At 35.8% G+C, this 18,369-nt stretch overlaps 1 protein-coding gene across 1 annotated transcript in view; it reads right to left on the minus strand.

The window, feature by feature from the left end:
- The window catches only part of MAN1A1 (mannosidase alpha class 1A member 1), a 127,602-nt gene that overhangs the window by 57,578 nt on the left and 51,655 nt on the right, over positions 1-18,369 (minus strand). Inside the window, exon 4 of the mRNA XM_087817588.1 lies at positions 18,001-18,081. Coding sequence (XP_087673714.1) covers positions 18,001-18,081 — 81 coding nt within the window. The remainder of the gene's footprint in view (positions 1-18,000; positions 18,082-18,369) is intronic.

Here is an 18,369-nt window from a genome sequence, read left to right on the forward strand (position 1 = left end):
TCCCTGAAGAACTATACAAGAATATATTTACACACCAGAGCAAAGAGTTAGGAAAGAAGATGTAAGAGCAGACAGCTCTGGAAGGAACCGGTTTCAGTTCAGGCCTGCGTCAGTCTGAAGTACACAATCAATATCAAAACCTTTCTTCAGATGCTCTTGCTGAAAACTTCACTGTTAAAAGATCAAACGCTAAGTCCCCATTAGTAAAAGCAGAGTTTACCTATTACTCATTTTTACTACAAAAAGCTTTCAGCACAAGATGCTACACAAATGATAAATATCTGGCTGAATGATAACTGAAATAACCCATATATTGTTAGCTGAGTTGATCAGCACACATAATATGGACGAAATTTAATCATTCAACCAACTTACTGAGCTACTCTGGCTTTTCAGTTTAGAATGGAACCTCTAAAGGCTTAAATATTCAAATAAAGACATTTAAAAATAGTTAATACAGCAGACATTTACAGCTAGAAGAGACATTCAAGGTCACCTATTTCCATAATCTTGGTATATAGATGAGGAAACTAAGGTTCAGAGAGGCCCTCTTCTCTTAGTTAAACGCTTTGATAGAGGATGGCTGGATGATAGCTATAGCCAAGTGAATGCCAAATAGTTTCTGAACATACATTTCACACCAAAAGGAAAAATCTTTAAAGAAACAATAATGTCTGCTAAAGAGACAGGAATTACGCAAGCATGTACCCTATCTGGCTACGGTTTCTAACATAATTTGTGGAATCCACTGCATAGAGGTTGTTAATATGTGATATCATAGTGTTGAAATAGGGACTGTTCTGTTTATTATTACATCTGCAAGGTAAACATCACAAATGATTTCAAATATTCCAGGCTTGGAAACCTTTGTTCATTAGAAACATAAGAGGAAGAAAACAACAGCTTCATCCAGGCAAGTATATTGTGCTTCCCCGGCATTTTTGAGTTAGGAGGCATTCTATGTCAGTGAATTTTCCCGGATACTGAATCTCACTACTAAAGAGCATCAAAACACTTATAGTTTAACCTTTTTCTTTGCTTCGATTTTGAAAACATGTTTAGTTTTTTTGATGTAGTGAAACGTACAGGGATCCTGTCTTGGTGACTCAGCATCAGCAAACCAGGCAGACACTGAGTTGGGGCTGGGAGATGCTGGGCCCTGTCATCGGCTGCCTGGGCTGTTATCTCAACATTCACTCAGCCCCCTCTGTGCCTCAGTTTCTAGATCTATGAACAGGGAATCATTCTCCCAAATCACAAGATGATTAAATGTGATTAAATGCACAAGTGCTTTTTAAAGAGCTATAACAATAGTTATTATCCTCATTGTTCCTGGCTATAAGATAGTGGTTCCCACGGGAATAATGGAAAGATGTTAAAATTTTTGTCCACATGCTAAATGGCCCCCAAACTGCTGAGCTTTTATGCCTGCATTCCATGGTCCTGCTGCTTCTTTCTGTGATTAGCTAGCAGTTCATTACAATAAAGATACTCTCAGTCCTAGTGTATCTGCTCTCCTTCTAAGTTGCTGAGCAAATTTGTAAACAGTTGTCTGTACCAGGCCCTGAGGTGTCTACCTTTTGAGAAGGGAATAAACTTCAGGAAATGTACCCTTTTTGTGTCAGATGACAGAATTTGAACTATTAACTCTATAGAAATGAAAAGGCAATTAATTAGCATATTATTTAGCAGTACTAGTTTAGAGATTTACAAAATAAACTAAATATCCATGCCTACATAGGTTTCATTTGCTTTTTTGAAAGAAATGCAAAATGTAAACTAATCTTTTTTGTTGTTCTAAGTAAGTGGAAACCTATCAGGTTGTGCATCTAATCCCATTAAACTGGTGGTTTTTTATTTCTGCATAATCCTCCTTTTATTATATATTATACACTGATACCTCTAAAGTACCTTTGGGCACAGAATTCAAAATTTCATATGTCAGCTGTTGGGTGAACATTTTAAATGATTAAGTGGTGATGCTCCTGGAAAGAAAATTTGGGAGCAGTGCAACTCTTCTCATGTTTGTTCCCCTCTTTGCAAGTTGATTAACCTCTCTTAGCCTCAGTTTCTTCATCTACAAAATGAAGAAATATACCTTTGCCCTCAGAACTCAGAGAAGTTCTCTCTTTTTCCTATTCTTTTTCCCCACACCCAAATTAAAATTTTAAATTTTCTCATTATACAGCGAATACATTCTCATTATTGAAAAACCATAAAGTTGTTAGACAGAAAGTAAAGAACATCATTAATCCTACATACCCAAACACAACTATTGTTCACATCTTAAGTGTCTATCCTTCTAAATAGTATTGGTTGCATTTTTTAAAGAAAAATGGCATCATTCCAAATATAGGATGTTGTAATGCTTTAAATCTACCCCAGCAACTTAATCTACATTAAATACAACATTCTATGTCACAGGTTAGCAAACATTTTCAGTAAAGGGTCAGATAGTACTTTAGACTTTGTATCTCTTGTTTCTACATTTTTTTCTTTGATAATCCTTTAAATTGTAAAAGTCATTCTGTCTTAGCTCCAGTAGTACAAAAACAGATCTCAGGCTGAATTTGGTCAGAGTGCTGTACTTTGATGACCTCTGTTTTATATCAATTAATACGTTTCTGTGACATCTTTTAAAAACTGCTATATAGTACAGACCAGGGTATGGATATGCCACGATTTAGGCATCCCCTATTATTTGACTTTTAGGTTTCCATTGTCTTGATATTACAAACAGCAGTGGAACGAACATCCCTGTACATATTTATTTGTCCACATGACTATTTCTTCAGGCTAAATGTTTGAAAGTGGAATTTCTGGTCAGAGGGCATTCATTAATTCCTTCACTCATTCATAAACTATAGTTGCAGGGTCAAAGCAGCCACAGACAAAATATAAACGAATGGGTGTATCTGTACTCTGCCAATCCCTGGATTATGTTAACTTGATTGAAAGCATCTTAAATATTTTTCATTTAAATTAAGGAGTTTTAAAAATATTTTCGTATATCCTAATTTCATGACAACACTACATCTGTTTTTAATAGATCAGTTATATTCTTACAGTGCCATAAATAATTCAATGAAACAATGCCTTGTATTAATATCAGAATAACAAAATGTCACATAATTCAATACTTTTCTATTAGAAGAGTTTTGAAAATATCAAATTGAAATAATCTGAGAGGCATTTCCTCTTTAAAATACAAACAAATAATAACTAACAGGACATACAACTTATCTCATCTATTGTGGCCACTCTTGCACTATCTGAATGCTTTTTAAAGCTATTACACACACACACACACACACACACACACACACACTCAACATAGTTTAAACTTTTAAAATTATAAACTTTTAAAAAGGAACCTCTTCTATAATTCTGACCTTTTAAAAATGTCATTTCATTTACTCAACAAATATTTATTGAGCGCCTATGTCCTACATGCCGAGTTGCACGAGGCACTTGGAATACATAAGTAAACAAGACGGCTGTGGTCAATGACTCATAATAGCACTTGTTTTTGAAGTGGAACACTGGAGAAATATCCACAGAGTAGTAGTTATGATACACAGGAAAGGATGAAGTAATAACTTCCATTTCTTCTCCAAGAAGAAAATGAAGACGGATATAATATTGTTGTGAGCACTGCACTAGGTAACCAGGCAAATCCTAGCCATCATGATGCAGAATCACAGATATGGAGAAAGACAATTGTGTAAAACTGTAGAGAAAGTTATTCTTTGGGTGTATTTGAAGAGCGTAAATTCAGCTTCAGACAAAGCAGACTGCCCCCAATATTACCTATGAACAGCAGATACACATCTTCTCTTGTGACTGGTGAACATCGTATCACTCAGATGGGAATCACCTATAGTAGCTAAGAAACTGACCTATTAGATATGTTCAAAAGAACTGGCTCTACCAGAAAGACTGGGATAGCAGCACTGTGTGTTTAAAAAAAGTAAAACTCGTGGACAGAGAACGAAAAATACCATATGATATCACATATGTGGAATCTAAAAAGGCTGACCTCAAAGAAACAGTAGAATGGTGGTTGCCAGGGGCTGAGGAGGGGTAGAGGTGGGGAAGTGAGGAGACGTTGGTCAAAGGGTACAAACTTCCAGTTATGAGAGGAGTAAGTTCTGGGGATCTAATGTACAGCATAGTGATTATAGTTAACAAAACAGCATTGTATACTTGAAAATTGCTAAGAGGGTAGATCTTAAATGTTGTCACCACAAAAAAGAAATAGTAATTATGTGAGGTGATAGAGGTGTTAACTAATACTACTGTGGTTAGTAATCATTTTGCAAAATATAAGTCTATCAAATCACCACCAATTGTACATATTATAAGTCAATTATATCTCAATAAAGCTGAAAAAAAGTAAGACTCAAAGTTCTGAGGTAAAGCACAGTGGCAAAAACATGGCAGTCAAGGGTAAAAGGGAAGTAAACACAGAAGCGTCCACACTGGAGTCCACAGTCCAGTCTAAGGGCCACAGATCAAGGTGCAAAAGAAACGGAGCCAAGTCCTAACAGTAAACAAAAAGCAATGCGCTGGGGATAAACCTGAGATCAAGGCTGAAAATTTCATCTGTCAACAAAATAAAATGAGAGTAGGGTATTGTTACTTTGGCCCTAATTTTAGTCACCAGAAGGCAGTTCTGTGGAAGACAAATGACTGAAACCATGAGAAAAAGCAACTTTTTTTTTTTTTAAGGGGTTTTGATAAGAAAATAAAAATAAAAATTCTGGCAAAGCCCTCTTAGACTGTGAGGAAAAAAGATTTCAAAAGACTCTTTAAAAATCTTCATTATATATTAATGACAGAAATTTGTGTCATAAAATCTTCAGGGATTATGAGAGGACTCTTCCATTTGCTTTATTTAACTGGCATTTTCCTTAAGGGAAACGAAACACCAAGTAACTTGTACTGCATGAAGGAGTTTAGTATGATTCCCAATACAGGAAATGTTTCCCTCAATTCTTGATTTAGTAAATGGGGTATGGTTTCCTAAACAATGGTGATAGCCAAATCTGGATGTCTGTTTTCTTAGTTTATTTTTTAACTAAAGGAATCCTGTTGATTGTAAGAGGACGATGTCATGATACTAGGTCAGTGGTTCTCAGACCAGTAGCACCAGCATCACCTGGGAACTTGTGAGAAATGTAAATTATCAGCCCCTACCCAGAACTACAGAATCAGAAACCCTGAGAGTGGGAACCACACATCTGTTTTAATAAGCGTTCCTGGGGATTCTGATATCATCCAAAGTGTGAGAAGCACTGAACTTCTCAGAAGGTGGACTCAGGTAATTCAATAATAATGGATTGGAAATAAATGGATTGGAAACAATACTTTAATCAAAATATTTATATAATGCCACAGGTATTATAATGTTTCTGCAGTGAATTAAGCAAACATCTTTAATAATCTTTTAAGTTTAGCAAACAGCACAAGAAATATTAAGCCACACGATGCTGATTTTGCAGTTTAACAGCCAACTCTCCATTTGCCGCTTGCCTGATATTTAAGAGCAAAGGGACGGCCAATTCTTAAATGAATGGTAGTCATGACTGAATAATTTCAGTGTTATGTGCTTGCCACTGTGCCTGAGGAGCTTATTTTACTGTTAAGTCATGTCTCTGAGTCACTTAATAGCGTAAGAATGGAAAGATATGGTCAGATTTGTAAGGCCAAGAACAAACCTCCTGTGAGTACTTTATACCACATTGAGAATTTAATTATTAGTTCACAACACAGCATTTATTAGTCTTTCCTCTCTTTATACAGACTTTGTTGCAAATCAGCACATCACAGTATTTAGTTTTAAAGGGCATTTACATGTAAAGTAGCTCTTGAATCTATCTGTGGTAGTTCACAGGTAAAATAATCCTTCCTGTTTTAGCATAGGACTAGTCATACAAGGTTTAAAACAATTATTTTCCAACAGAGAGAGAGCTATGCCAATACTGTACATTTGGAAGAATCAAATGGACAGACATTTGTAAAGGGAGGCATGGTGTATATTAACAGTGTGAAGAAGACTTATGTACAACTTTGTTAAGACTGAATCATACAATATGTGGTCTTTTGGTTGTCTGAAGCTTGTTCCCTTGTAGGCTCATCAGGAAGGGCTCCTGGAAACAATATTCCCTAAATTCATGCATGCTGATAATAGTTTGCCTTTGTGCCCTTTACACCTGGAAGTCAGTTTTGCTGGATATAAAATCCTTGTTTCTCATTCTTGCTACAGTTGTCAGAATTCCCCTTGAATTTGTCAGTAAAATGGGAGATGGCTTTATAATGGAAAGCACTCTGCATTCAAGTTTTGGGTAAGGAAGGAGTTAAGACTGTCACTGTTCCATGAGTAAAGAATCGGTGCCTGTTCCTAACTGTTCTGTGTCTATACCAGTTTATTATTCTCTTTGCGGTGCTTCTCTATTTCTTAGCATCTCCCTTCTACAGTTTTCCTAGGGGATAAAGTTGTCCAACTTTCCTACTTCTTTTCCATTCCAAGGTATTTACATATCGGGACCACTTAGGCATTGTATAGCATGAAGCACAGCTCTACATTTCACCAGGAGTCACTGTGTTTATGCCTAAAAATAAGTTAAGAAGTTTTGAGTTATGAGAAGAAAACTTCTCTCACCACGTTCTTCCTCCAATTTATAATATTGTGTGCACTTGATAACCAGTGTATTATAATTTGAGGACACTGGATTTAGAGGATGCTTAAAATACATTTATTTCATATCCCATTACTTTCAATTAAAGAAAAAAATCTGAAAGTGACAAAATGACTTGCTCAAATTATGCAGTAAGTCAACAACCTAACAGGGTCTGAGAAGCTAGGATTCCAGATTCTAAGAGCAATGTTCTTTGCGTTCAATAAAAGTTACTTCTTAAGTTCATTAGGTTGATATCTCTTATAGCCCCCTATTTACAGATGATTTACCTATAGGCTCAAAATTTGACAATTTCCCTTAGAAATACAATTTTAAGTAGTAAGAGCTTCAGATCATTACACAAAATTCCATTCCAATTACAGGATTTTAGACAAGTAGCTAATATCCCATAACTGGAGTAGGGTGAGGAGAGAGTGAAATGAAAGAAGACATTGTTGGCTTTTTATCACATCTATAGATTTCTTCGAACATTTTTTAAAAATTGTATTTCAAAAATACAGAAATGTCTAATAACTTTGTACCCCAAACCAAACTCTACCAATTCATATCAAGGAGTATTCAGATAGGCAAATTTGCTTTGAATTAAAAAAAATAAAGTAAAATAGTACCAGTTTCTAATTACCTTGGGTTTCCACCATTAAGTGAATCTGTATTTTGACTTGACAAGCCTCAAGAGTGTCTGGTAGACCGTATGCTTTCCTTTACAGTCAACTCCTTTATCTCTCAGACAAGGTTTTCTTTCTCCCTGGCTCGTGACTGAGCAGCTTTTCTCTTATTTTCTTCTTCCTCAAGCAAGCATGCACTGCTTTTGAAGGTTCTTAAGGGATATTTACTGTTGTCACAACAGAAAAAAGGGCCTCTGCTATGGGTTCCCTAATACCTTCTTTTAATTAGATCCTGTGGAGAAAGAGAACGTCACAGATTGTGCCAAGTGCCTCAGTATTTCCGGATTTCCTTCTATGTTAGTAACAAACATGAACTCTACTGAGTTTATCCACTTATCACAAATAATTCTACTCTATTGCCTTTTAAATGGTTGATAATAGAAAATGCAAAGAAATTTCCAATGCACATGTTCTTTTTAGAATATGAAATGCTCTACATACTAATTTGTGTCACATTTTAGATTGATTTCTGTGTGTGTATTTAACCAAAAAAATCTTGTTTGTATAATTAGTCTTTGTCTTTTAAAACTGAGCTTGATAATACAAACCCTAAGTAGTTGGATCTGAGACTGTGCAAGAATTTAGGACCAATCTGTTTACTTAGGCTTTGTTTCAACTCCATTTCCATGTAAACTGAGGATAATATTAAAAACGAGTAGCTGTTGCTGTAAATAAACCACCATCTGAAATGGCAATCTATAAATTGACTATAAAGAAGGGAATTCAATTATTGCTGAGTAAAGGCCATTTTCTTTATGAAACAGATGTCAGAAAAAGATAAAGGTGACTTTCAAGACTTTACAGCCTAGATTCTTGTAAGAAGAGTTAGAAAAATTTAAATCTGAAGACAGGCTAGAACTGAATCCTGAATAAGTCTAGGGGCAAAAGTTTGGTAATGATTTTTCTATGTGTATTGCAATGTTCCCTTGATAGTTTTCTGATCATAAAATTATTACTAGTTCACTATGAAAAATCTGATAAATATAGAAAAACAAAAAGGCAAGGGGTAAGATCAGAAGCAATTATAAAACCTATATTTAGGAAAAACTTCCATGTAATTATTCTCTATGTTTTCCATAGCTGAAATCATATTACACATGAAAATTTATATCTTGCTTTATTATATCAATACTTATCTATGCCATTATATAAATGAACAGGCATAAATTTTAATAACCATTAAAATTGTACAATATGCCATTATGTGAGCATTCCATGATCCACTCCACCATTCTCTTACTGTTGGATATTTGAGATGCCTCCTCTTATTTCCTGAGTCCATAAGATATATCTATTAACTTCTTTAGGCATAATATGATTACATTTTTGGATTATTTCTTTTGAATAGATTCCCTAATGTAGAATAACTGGAGCTAAATAAATACCTTTACTAGGACCTTTTTATATACATAGTACTTAATAGCTTTTCAGAGAAATTGTATCAAATTACACTCCCTTCAGCAATGTCTGAGTAAATTTTTGCCCTACTCTCACCAAATTGGGTATTAACATATTTTTCAGTCTTTGCTAATTTGATAGGAAAAAAAGGGGAGAGAGAGGAGTCGAAGTGTTTGTATTTTACTTTGAATATTTACAGAGTAAATGAATATTCTGCATCTGTCTGAACATGGCGGAAAGGCAATACTTGGAAGTATGGGAGCTGCCATTTACCTGAGGACTAATTAAATTCCATTATTTGAGGTGACATCTTGAAATTCCACAATGGGGCAGACCCCTAGGAAAAACTCCTAGCAGAATGTTGGATCACTGGATGGAATCTTAGTTTAACCTTAGGGACCCTGGTTTTTAGTCTTGTCTTTTGACAGCAGTTAATGATCGAAGGAAAACATACTACTATAAAATCTTGGTTGACTGAAAAGCTTAAAGACTATGATAAACAGATATTTTAATCACTTTTACAGTTTCTTTTATGATATGACAATAAATCTGAGATTTCTTTTTGTCCAAATAAATATAATATAAAAAGCAAATAGGCAACTGGATTCCAAATTTTAGTTCACAGGAGAAATTTATTAAAGTGCTGTCAACATACGGTAGATTTATGAGCTATTTCTAAATGCTTTTTGGAATTCTCTAATTACATAAAAGCATTCCAATTGTACTGGTAAATCTTCACAATTTATGTCTGCTAATAAAGCCAAACAGTTTGTTTCATTTTAAGTAATGGTACTATCATTTTCCTTCATATTTCTTTATCAGAAAATATGAGTAAAAATTAAAAATACTATTCTCTTTTTTTCTAAACTGTGTACATCTACTTCACTCAGTGCTCTTAGTTACCACTGTCTTCAATACACTTCACTTACAAAGAAGATGAATATACACCTTAATCACTGAGGTGTCACCAAAACACAGATGTAAATTTTATCAACTGTTTGAACTGTATCAGAAAAAAACCAGGGGATTTATAACAGAAAATGACACATATAGCAAACCTGAATTAAGGAGTAGGTATGAATTCTATAATTCACTCTGGGACAAAAAAAGTTAATAACTTCATTTGACTTCAATGTATATTATTTTAGAATCACTTCCATATGCTCTATATCCCTTTTAAAGTACAAATAAACTTCTAATCATAATGAAATATTCAATATGCGAGAGTTGTAACTCATTAAACATGGTAATTTAATTATAAGTATAAGCAAAATTACTGTTCTCTAATACCATGTTTTACTAAATTAAACCTTTAAATGAAAGTATTAGCTATTCATTATATCATATTCTTTTCTTTCATTAAAATTCAATAATGAATGCTAAATAGTAAATTAAAGTCTATATAGGGATCAAAACCTTTAAGAAACTATAAGGATAAACACATTAGTACACATTAACACAAGGAAACAACCAATACCACTTACCAAATATGATTAAAATTGTTCCTTTCCAGAAAGTTAGCATAAATATGTCAATAAATGGCTAAGAAAGTTTCAGCTGGAGAGCTTCCACAAATTAAGGCAAATATATGCTACTGAATCTCTTTCATATTTACCTTTCCTAATTTCTTCTTAGGTTTAAAATATCAGAAAATGTTCTAATTAATGTCAATTCTATTTAAAGGGTCCACAATAAATGACCTGCCATATTTAGTAATGGCTGAAATTTAGATATAATCACTAGCTCACTGTTTTTCAAACCTCTTTCTCTTTAGAGAACCAGCATGTAGAGAAGAGATAAAAAGGAAGCTGTTCTGTGGAGCTGGGGGAAGGCGGCTGTGGGGAGGAGTGGGGTGGAGTTGCAGGGGATTACACAGGAGGTTAGAGATTGGGTATATTTTCAATCACCTTATTACATTCTCTCCCTCCCAACAATCAACCTCAAGCCTTCAGGGCCAGTTGCTTCTTTATGTTATCAATGTACAGAATTTACATTAAAAGTTATTGGAAGAATTTTCTGTTGGGGTTCATAGAAAACCTAATAGAGGGTTAGTCAACAAACACTAAATATTTTTCTAGGGCTAGCTAGGCACACAGTGCTAAGCAAAGAGGTATAAAAACAGCAGAAACATCATTCTTATTTTTGAGTTGTACAAATTCTACTGGGGAAAAGGGGGAGGGAGTAAGAAGACTCACAGACTCATAAACAATGAAGTGCAACAGCAGAGTTCAGGGAAGTGCCTGACTCCCCCAGGTAGGAGGGGTAGGAGGGGCTTGAGCAGCGCAGCCAGGGAGGGCCTCTTGGAGAGGCGAGTCTAGGCGGGGGGAGGTGGAAGGAACAGGGAATAGGCAGAGGGAATGTGCATATAAAAGCACACAGATATGCTTAGGGTATTTTTTTTTGTGGGGGGGGAACCATTTATAAAGGTTTTCGGTAGGCCAAATTAAAAAGTCAGCTGTTAAGGCCTTAAGGACCGGTGGAGGTTTAGAGAAGGTCTGTGTGACACGATCTCATCTTTATTTAGTGTTAAAGTGGAGAACTGACTGAAGAGGTGAGATGCTGAAAATATGAAGGCCGTTCAGATGGACACCTAGGAGTCTGTTTTCTGCCAGCATATTGTCCTTCCACACCAAAAATAAAACTAACAAACCAAATCACAAGTCTTTCCTTCTTACAGGTCTGCTCCAGTTCCTCAGTCTGGGTTTAGGAGAGTTACATTTCCTCACTAAATGATAAGCTCGGTAGGGCAGGAGGCGAGGGGATTTTATTCTCAGGTATCTCTCAAGGCAAAGAACAGTGCCCAGCACGTGGCGGGAACGCAGCCAGCGTCTAGTTAAGAGACACGTTACCTCTCCCAGGTTGTGGCTGTGTGTGTGTGTGGGGGGGGGGTACACCCGCCACTGCTCTTATCTGCCTCACTGCCCAGTCTGACCATCACCATCTCCACACACCTCCCTGCTCAAGCTGCTGAACTGCACATGCAGCTGAGAGTCTTCCTGCTGAGAGCACCACTCAGACTTGCCCTTATCAAGTACCTGCATTGCTTAACAGATGAATAATACGGGTTTCCTGTTGCCAAGTTCCTTCCCAGAAAATTATTCTCAGTAAGAATGTTAATGAAGAGGGAAAAAATGCTTTGTAAGTCGAGCCATTTTTTTTCCATTTTACAATCAACTCACGTCCTTATTTTTATTATTTCTCTTCCTTATTAGATTTTTTTCTAATTAATAAAATATAGACTTAATCACAGAGTAATTTTTTCATAATGCAGATATTTAGAACTATGTATTCCTCTAAGTAAAACTGTGGCTGCTTTTCCCAAAATTTAAAGCGATGCTTATACATTAGTTGTGTTAAGCAGTCTGTTTTAGTATTACACAGGGGTGGACAAAGCAGGTTTACAGCTGTGAGTACGTGAAACAGACTTAATAAAGCTACTGTAATAGTCATAACCTGCATTTGTTTTTCCATACAAAGAACTGTAAACCTAATTTTGCCCACCCCTGTACAGTCATTCCCTGATCTAGTTGTTATTTAAGAGATTATTTAAAAATTTTTAATATGGTTTCACCATGTTAATATGTATATCAAATATTTCCAATGTTATATTTTGACTGGTGGAATTGTATATATATTCTACTGAAAAATTATCATTGTCTATAGCATATAATAAATATTGGTCAATAATTTAATTACCTAATTCTTCTATTTTATTGTGCCATTATTTCAAGCCTCCCTTTTAATTGAATTGCTCATATCTGTCATTTCTTCATTGTATAGATTTACTATATTATATTTTGATCTTGGAGTACTGTGATAATTTTTTATTCAAATTTTTTCTTCTCTCCCAATTATGCCTTCTGTTGATATCTCTGCTTTCTGGATTCAAATAAACATTATTAAAGGGCATTAAATTACCTTCCTTATATCTGAGAGCACAGGATAAATCTGAGCCCAATTTTTACAATTTTAGGCAGAATTTGGGGAAGGGGTACTAATGTATTTCTGGTGGATCCAACTGAATTGTTGGACATTTCTTGTTTATACCAGACAGTTCTATGTTTTGTGGAAATTTAGTATGTACCGTTAATATTACATGTGGGTTATTTTATGTCATTACATTTTAGCATTCAAAAAAATAGCAAAACCAAATTACTATTAGTTCTCTCCCCTTCCTTGGTCTGGTCACTAGGAAATCTGAAAACAAATATTGGCCATAAGTCTAGTTGCTGTATCAGCTGTTTGTTGATTATACCTGGGACTTGAATATTCTCTGACTTTATTCTCTTTTTCACAGCTCTGTGTATATTACACACTTTCTGTAAGTCACTTTAATTTCTTTGCAGAACGAGGCAGGAGATGAATGATCTGGGAGGTGGCTTTAACTCTTTAGGGGACTATGGCAAACAGTTTAAAAGGTATCCCCATCAACGCATCCTAATTTTCTAAGGGATTTATAAACACTTTTATGATCATCACTACAAAAACTCTACAACATCAATGTCCAGGCTCCTAACACCTGAATGTCTGAATTCTGTTAAAAGAAAAAAATAGCTTAGCCAGCGTGGCTCAGCGGTTGAGCATCGACCTAGGATCCAGGAGATAGCGGCTCGATTCCCAGTCAGGGCACAGGCCCGGGTTGCAGGCTCGATCCCCAGCAGGGGGCGTGCAGGAGGCAGCCGATCAATGACTCTCATCATTGATGTTTCTCTCTCTCTCCCACTGCCTTCCTCTCTCTCTGAAGTCAATAAAAATATATTTTTTTTAAAAAAAAAGAAAAGAAAAAATAGATCTTTCCAGCACTAAGCTTCTACCCTCAATCTTATTTCTCTCTTTCCCACCCTCCCCTTACATGTTTTCCCCGGACAGTTAAACTCAGTGGTACCGGTGGCTACTTCTCGTTCTCAGGAAGTCCTTCAGCAGCCTCTGGTACTGGGGTCCGGAGCAGACTTCTTTTGGTGAACCTGGGGAAACTCCCTTCGCTGCCTTCCAAATGGAGGATATCTTGGCAGAGCAAACTGACCTCATGGAAGGATCCACTATGCGTGCTTCCCCAGGCTTGGATCAGATGTTCTAATTACCTTTTCTCATTGACATCTAGTTCTTCAAATCTTTTCGTTTCTAGGAGCTGGTCTTTTGTTTTTCTAGTTCACATACTTAAAACATACTCCTCAGAATGTTTCCTTTGGGGATTAAATACCTTGTTAGCTCTAAATGTTTCCTTTTAATTTACAGAATAAAGTAGTTTTTAAAAAACTTCAGGGAAGTTTTTTGAAGCATTTCATTAAGTTATCAGTTTCCATAAGCGTATCTATTTTCTGACAACCTTATTTTTCATAGTAGACTTACGTCTTTTCTTCTTTGTTTTTGTTATTGGCTCCCAAACATTTATTCTCTCCCCCCTTCTAATAGGGCAGCGATCTGCTGTTCAGGAATTATTCATACTTCCTTCTCCTTGGCCTTCACAGGATACTGAGTTCAAACCCTCCGGAAGACTGCTTCTATCACACCCTCTCGTTCATTCCCCAAGGTCCCCAAGGGACCACGTGCAACCGAAATTGCCAATTGACCTCTTTTCCCTGGGACTTTGTTTTTTTGACAAGGGTACAAAAAATAGTGCATGTTTATTAATTCTAGGATGTCCCAGAGTGATCATCAAGCCAGAGAAATTCTCTGTGGCAGCTTGAGACTATTAGTTCCAGCCTATCCTTCAGCCTTCTCTCTGATTCTGTGGCATCACTATGTCCTATAAAAGTCACTTTCTGCTCAATACAGCCATTGGTTTCGGTTGTAAAACAGATAATAATATGTGGGATATTCATACGTGCTATTTTCTACACGTATCAATTTCTCTTGCAATGTCTTGTTTGGCGTTTGTCAATTTTCAAAATCATTTTTGCTTTGGTTACCCTTATTCTGCCATGGTGTTTCCCAAAATTTGTTCTGGGAAACAACATTTGTAACCCAGTGTTAGAAGATGTTACATAAAAAAAGGAAGAGGGGTTATAGTTAAGTAAATATAAGAAACACAGAGATTAATAAAATTTAATTCATTTGTTTTCCTGTGCACTGTGGATTTCTAAGAAAGAATACAGGATGTAGCTTTTTCTGACTTATTTTTAGTATGAGTACAGACAGATTTATCCTGTCATGTCTAAAGGAACCAGTGGTATATAGAACATATTTTGGATAATGATATTCCAGATGCTATTTACTGTCTCCAATGAGGACTTAAAATTCCCTTGAGCTCATAATAGAGAAATGCTATTTATTTTATTTATCTTTAATACTGATCATTCCTATTTGGTATTCATCTGATCTCTATCCTGTTTGCAGTACTTGTGGTTGTTTGCATTTCTTATAGAGACTTTGAAAATCTTGTTGCTTGACTTTTTTTCCCAGTGGTATCAGATATTTGAACTGAGCTAGGGTGTTTAAAGTTTCTGAATATGTCCTTGAAATCAAAGTTTACCATAGGTATTTAATGTTTCTATTGTTCTTTTGATAGGTTTAGAATTTCACTGGCGTTCCTGATTATTGTTCAGGGTTCTAGTTGTAATTTTCTCAAAGAACGTAACACAAATCAGTGGTACTTCCTCTTCTACTTTTTGCAATATAAATTTAGGATTTTGAGCTCATATCAATGGGGGCCTATATACTTACAATGATTTATAAGATGTTCTCAAAATACTCCTGAGCCTCAGTGATGAAATTTAGACTGTTAAATTATGGTAATTTAGTAGCTTCTCTATGAGATAATTTAGGAAGATAGATTTTCTTAGATAATCTTAGTAAATACCTTGACCTATATAAAAGTGTGTGGTATAGAACTCTATCAACAGTCTGAAACCAAGTTATTCATAATTTGGACATGTTGGCATTCTTTTATTAAATGAATGCTCAAAATTTCCTTCTGATATGGAGACACAGGCTTGGAGTAAATAATTTTTCCTAAGTGTATTCCTGACGGTCAAGTCCCCCAAGTGCACTGGTCAATGAGATAATCGTCAGTGATGAGGTGACTGGGAGGAAGAAGCAGGAAGTCATGTTGAAATAATCCAGAACCAGGCGCTTTTCACCCGGCAATCTCGCTCCACAAAATTAATCTCCATTGACTGATTACAGCTACATTATTAAAGATACAAGAACACGGAACACAACCCACCTGCCCAATGGTTAGGAAATAGTTTGGCAAAACCTACGCTAAGAAGATGAATTCTTATGAACTAAAATTAAAATGTGTGCTATAGAAATAAAAAGTAGAAAAGAAAGAAAATACCTTACATAACTTTCATAATAAAATTAAAATCAGAAAGTCTAGATCTAATAGAAACAATGTTTGCACAGGAATAAGGACAAAACAAACACACTAAACAAGTAATAATTTCCATGGACGTCTTTGCAGTCCTTTGTTACTAAGGTTAGCTAAGTACAGAGCTAAAAAGTAAGGTCACAGGCAAATGATTTTCTCTATAGGCAAACTATAGTATCTGCAGGCATTATACTTATGTAAGCATGTAAACACTTACATGTCTATAATAAGCATACACGTAGAAACAAATATATGTGTATAAACTTAAAACACTGTTAGAAGTGAAAAAGTATCCGAATTAAAGATGATGCACATTTAGAAGAAAGGCATGTATGTGTTTCTCTTTGTGCCCTTGATTATCCTGTTTGAGCCCAGACAGAGAAGGATGAGCCTTCATTTCCCCCAAATTGTCTCACCTCCACATAAGTGAAGGTTAGAGCCAAGGTCATCCTACGTATACCATGTGGAAAACAATGAGAACTCTCAGACATCAGATACTCGAAGGCAAGTATTCTAAAAGCAGAAATTTGTTAACTAAAATAGCATCACGTAATTTTAGGTATGACTTTTTAAAAGCATGGGTTCCCTGGCTTAATGCTCAGAACACCCTAAATCAAACTGAAATTATTTGGGACTGGCAGAAGAGAAGAGGCACAACCTACCAGAAGGTCTCTTTACCCTGAGTAAGAAGGTGACAAAGTCCATAATGAACAGGCTTTAAGACATAAACAGAGAGAGGACTCATGGTCATGGGCAACGGTGTGGTGATGGGGCGGGGGGCACGCAGGGGGTGGAGGTGGAAGAGGGCATGGAGGGGATAAATGGTGATGGTAAATAAATAAATAAGTAAATAGGATGCAAACAGGACAGATATAGGGGAGTACAGAAGCCATCTGTATAACTTTGAAAAGCTCTATGGTAGAATAAAATCTAAAGAGAGAGAACCTGCTAAGATTGTGTGGGCTATTTTATTACGGCTAGGAAGGTACCTGAGAGACAGGACAATGCTAAAGCAGCTTTTCTTGTTTAACATTTATTGCTCTGCTTAATCTGTTTGAAGAAGCATAGCAATACATGAAATACTACCCCCGGTAAGATCCACGCTTCCTCCAGCTAGACTGCTGAGGCCAACACAAATCTGACTGACGTGCAACTGAAATACATTGGCTGTTTTTCCTTGACCTCAGCTTTTAACATTGTCAACATTACAGGTGAGGTCCATTGTAGCAACTCTTATTGGACACTTAGGCTATTCATAAAATTGTCCAAAACCTTTCAAGAAAACCTGAGCTCTTTATGAGAATGATACAAAAATCATTTTTTAAATATATCAATAAAATGCAGCTAAACTAAAAACTCCTGCTTTGCCCCAAGCTACAAATACTGAATTAACTCACCCCAGCAAGAATTGCAAAGCACTTTACACAGGGACACTGGCCTGCAGGACCCCTCACTGGAAAGCTGAGTGTCTCATCACCCCCTCAGTTTCTTAAATACTATAATTTGTATATATCTTACTTGCCAGCCAAGCTTTCTTCATTTTAAAAAGTTTTTATTGAGCTAACATTATACTAATATTAAAATACTTTTTAAAGAAAAAAATCATCCGCAAGCCTGCCACTGCACTAAACCTCTTTATTTTATCCACAGACATATAAAATTTGTAGTTATAATCACACTATCCATATCACAATAGACCAGGCTTTTTAAAGGCATTGCCTACTATGACCACATGCTCTGCCAAACGTTCCCAGTGTGCTCATTTAATTAGTACATATTATGTGAAATTCAGTATATGCTAGAGACCCATCAAAATATGAAGCCAGTGGATAACCCCTAAACACACCACAAAAAGCATATTTTACCCTAAAAATGTAATTTTAAGACACTTTGTAATTCACATCTATATGCCACTTTTCATTACCTCTTCTCCAGACAGATAGTAGGCTGAGAGTAGACCACCAACAAAGCGTATATTAACTTCAAAAACAGAAACTTCAGCATTCTGTAGAAACAAAAGAAAGGAGGTTCATACATAAAATAACAGTACACAATTGAGAAAAATATCACTGTGAGAAAGTGCACTAAATCGTTAAATTTTGTTCAACTCATATATGCTTTCCCAGAGAGATTTATATACAAGAGGGAAAAATCCTCAAAATACATAGATATAATTTTGACTCAAACTCACAATTATAAAAATATTTATGATATAAGTTATTTCCCCCCTCTATTCAACAACAGATACCATGCCCAGCGCCCTCTCTGTGCAGATGCTCTAGAGCCAGGCCAC

The sequence above is a fragment of the Miniopterus natalensis genome, chromosome 5 (assembly GCF_054644295.1).
Source record: "Miniopterus natalensis isolate mMinNat1 chromosome 5, mMinNat1.hap1, whole genome shotgun sequence".
Classification (NCBI taxonomy): domain Eukaryota; kingdom Metazoa; phylum Chordata; class Mammalia; order Chiroptera; family Miniopteridae; genus Miniopterus; species Miniopterus natalensis.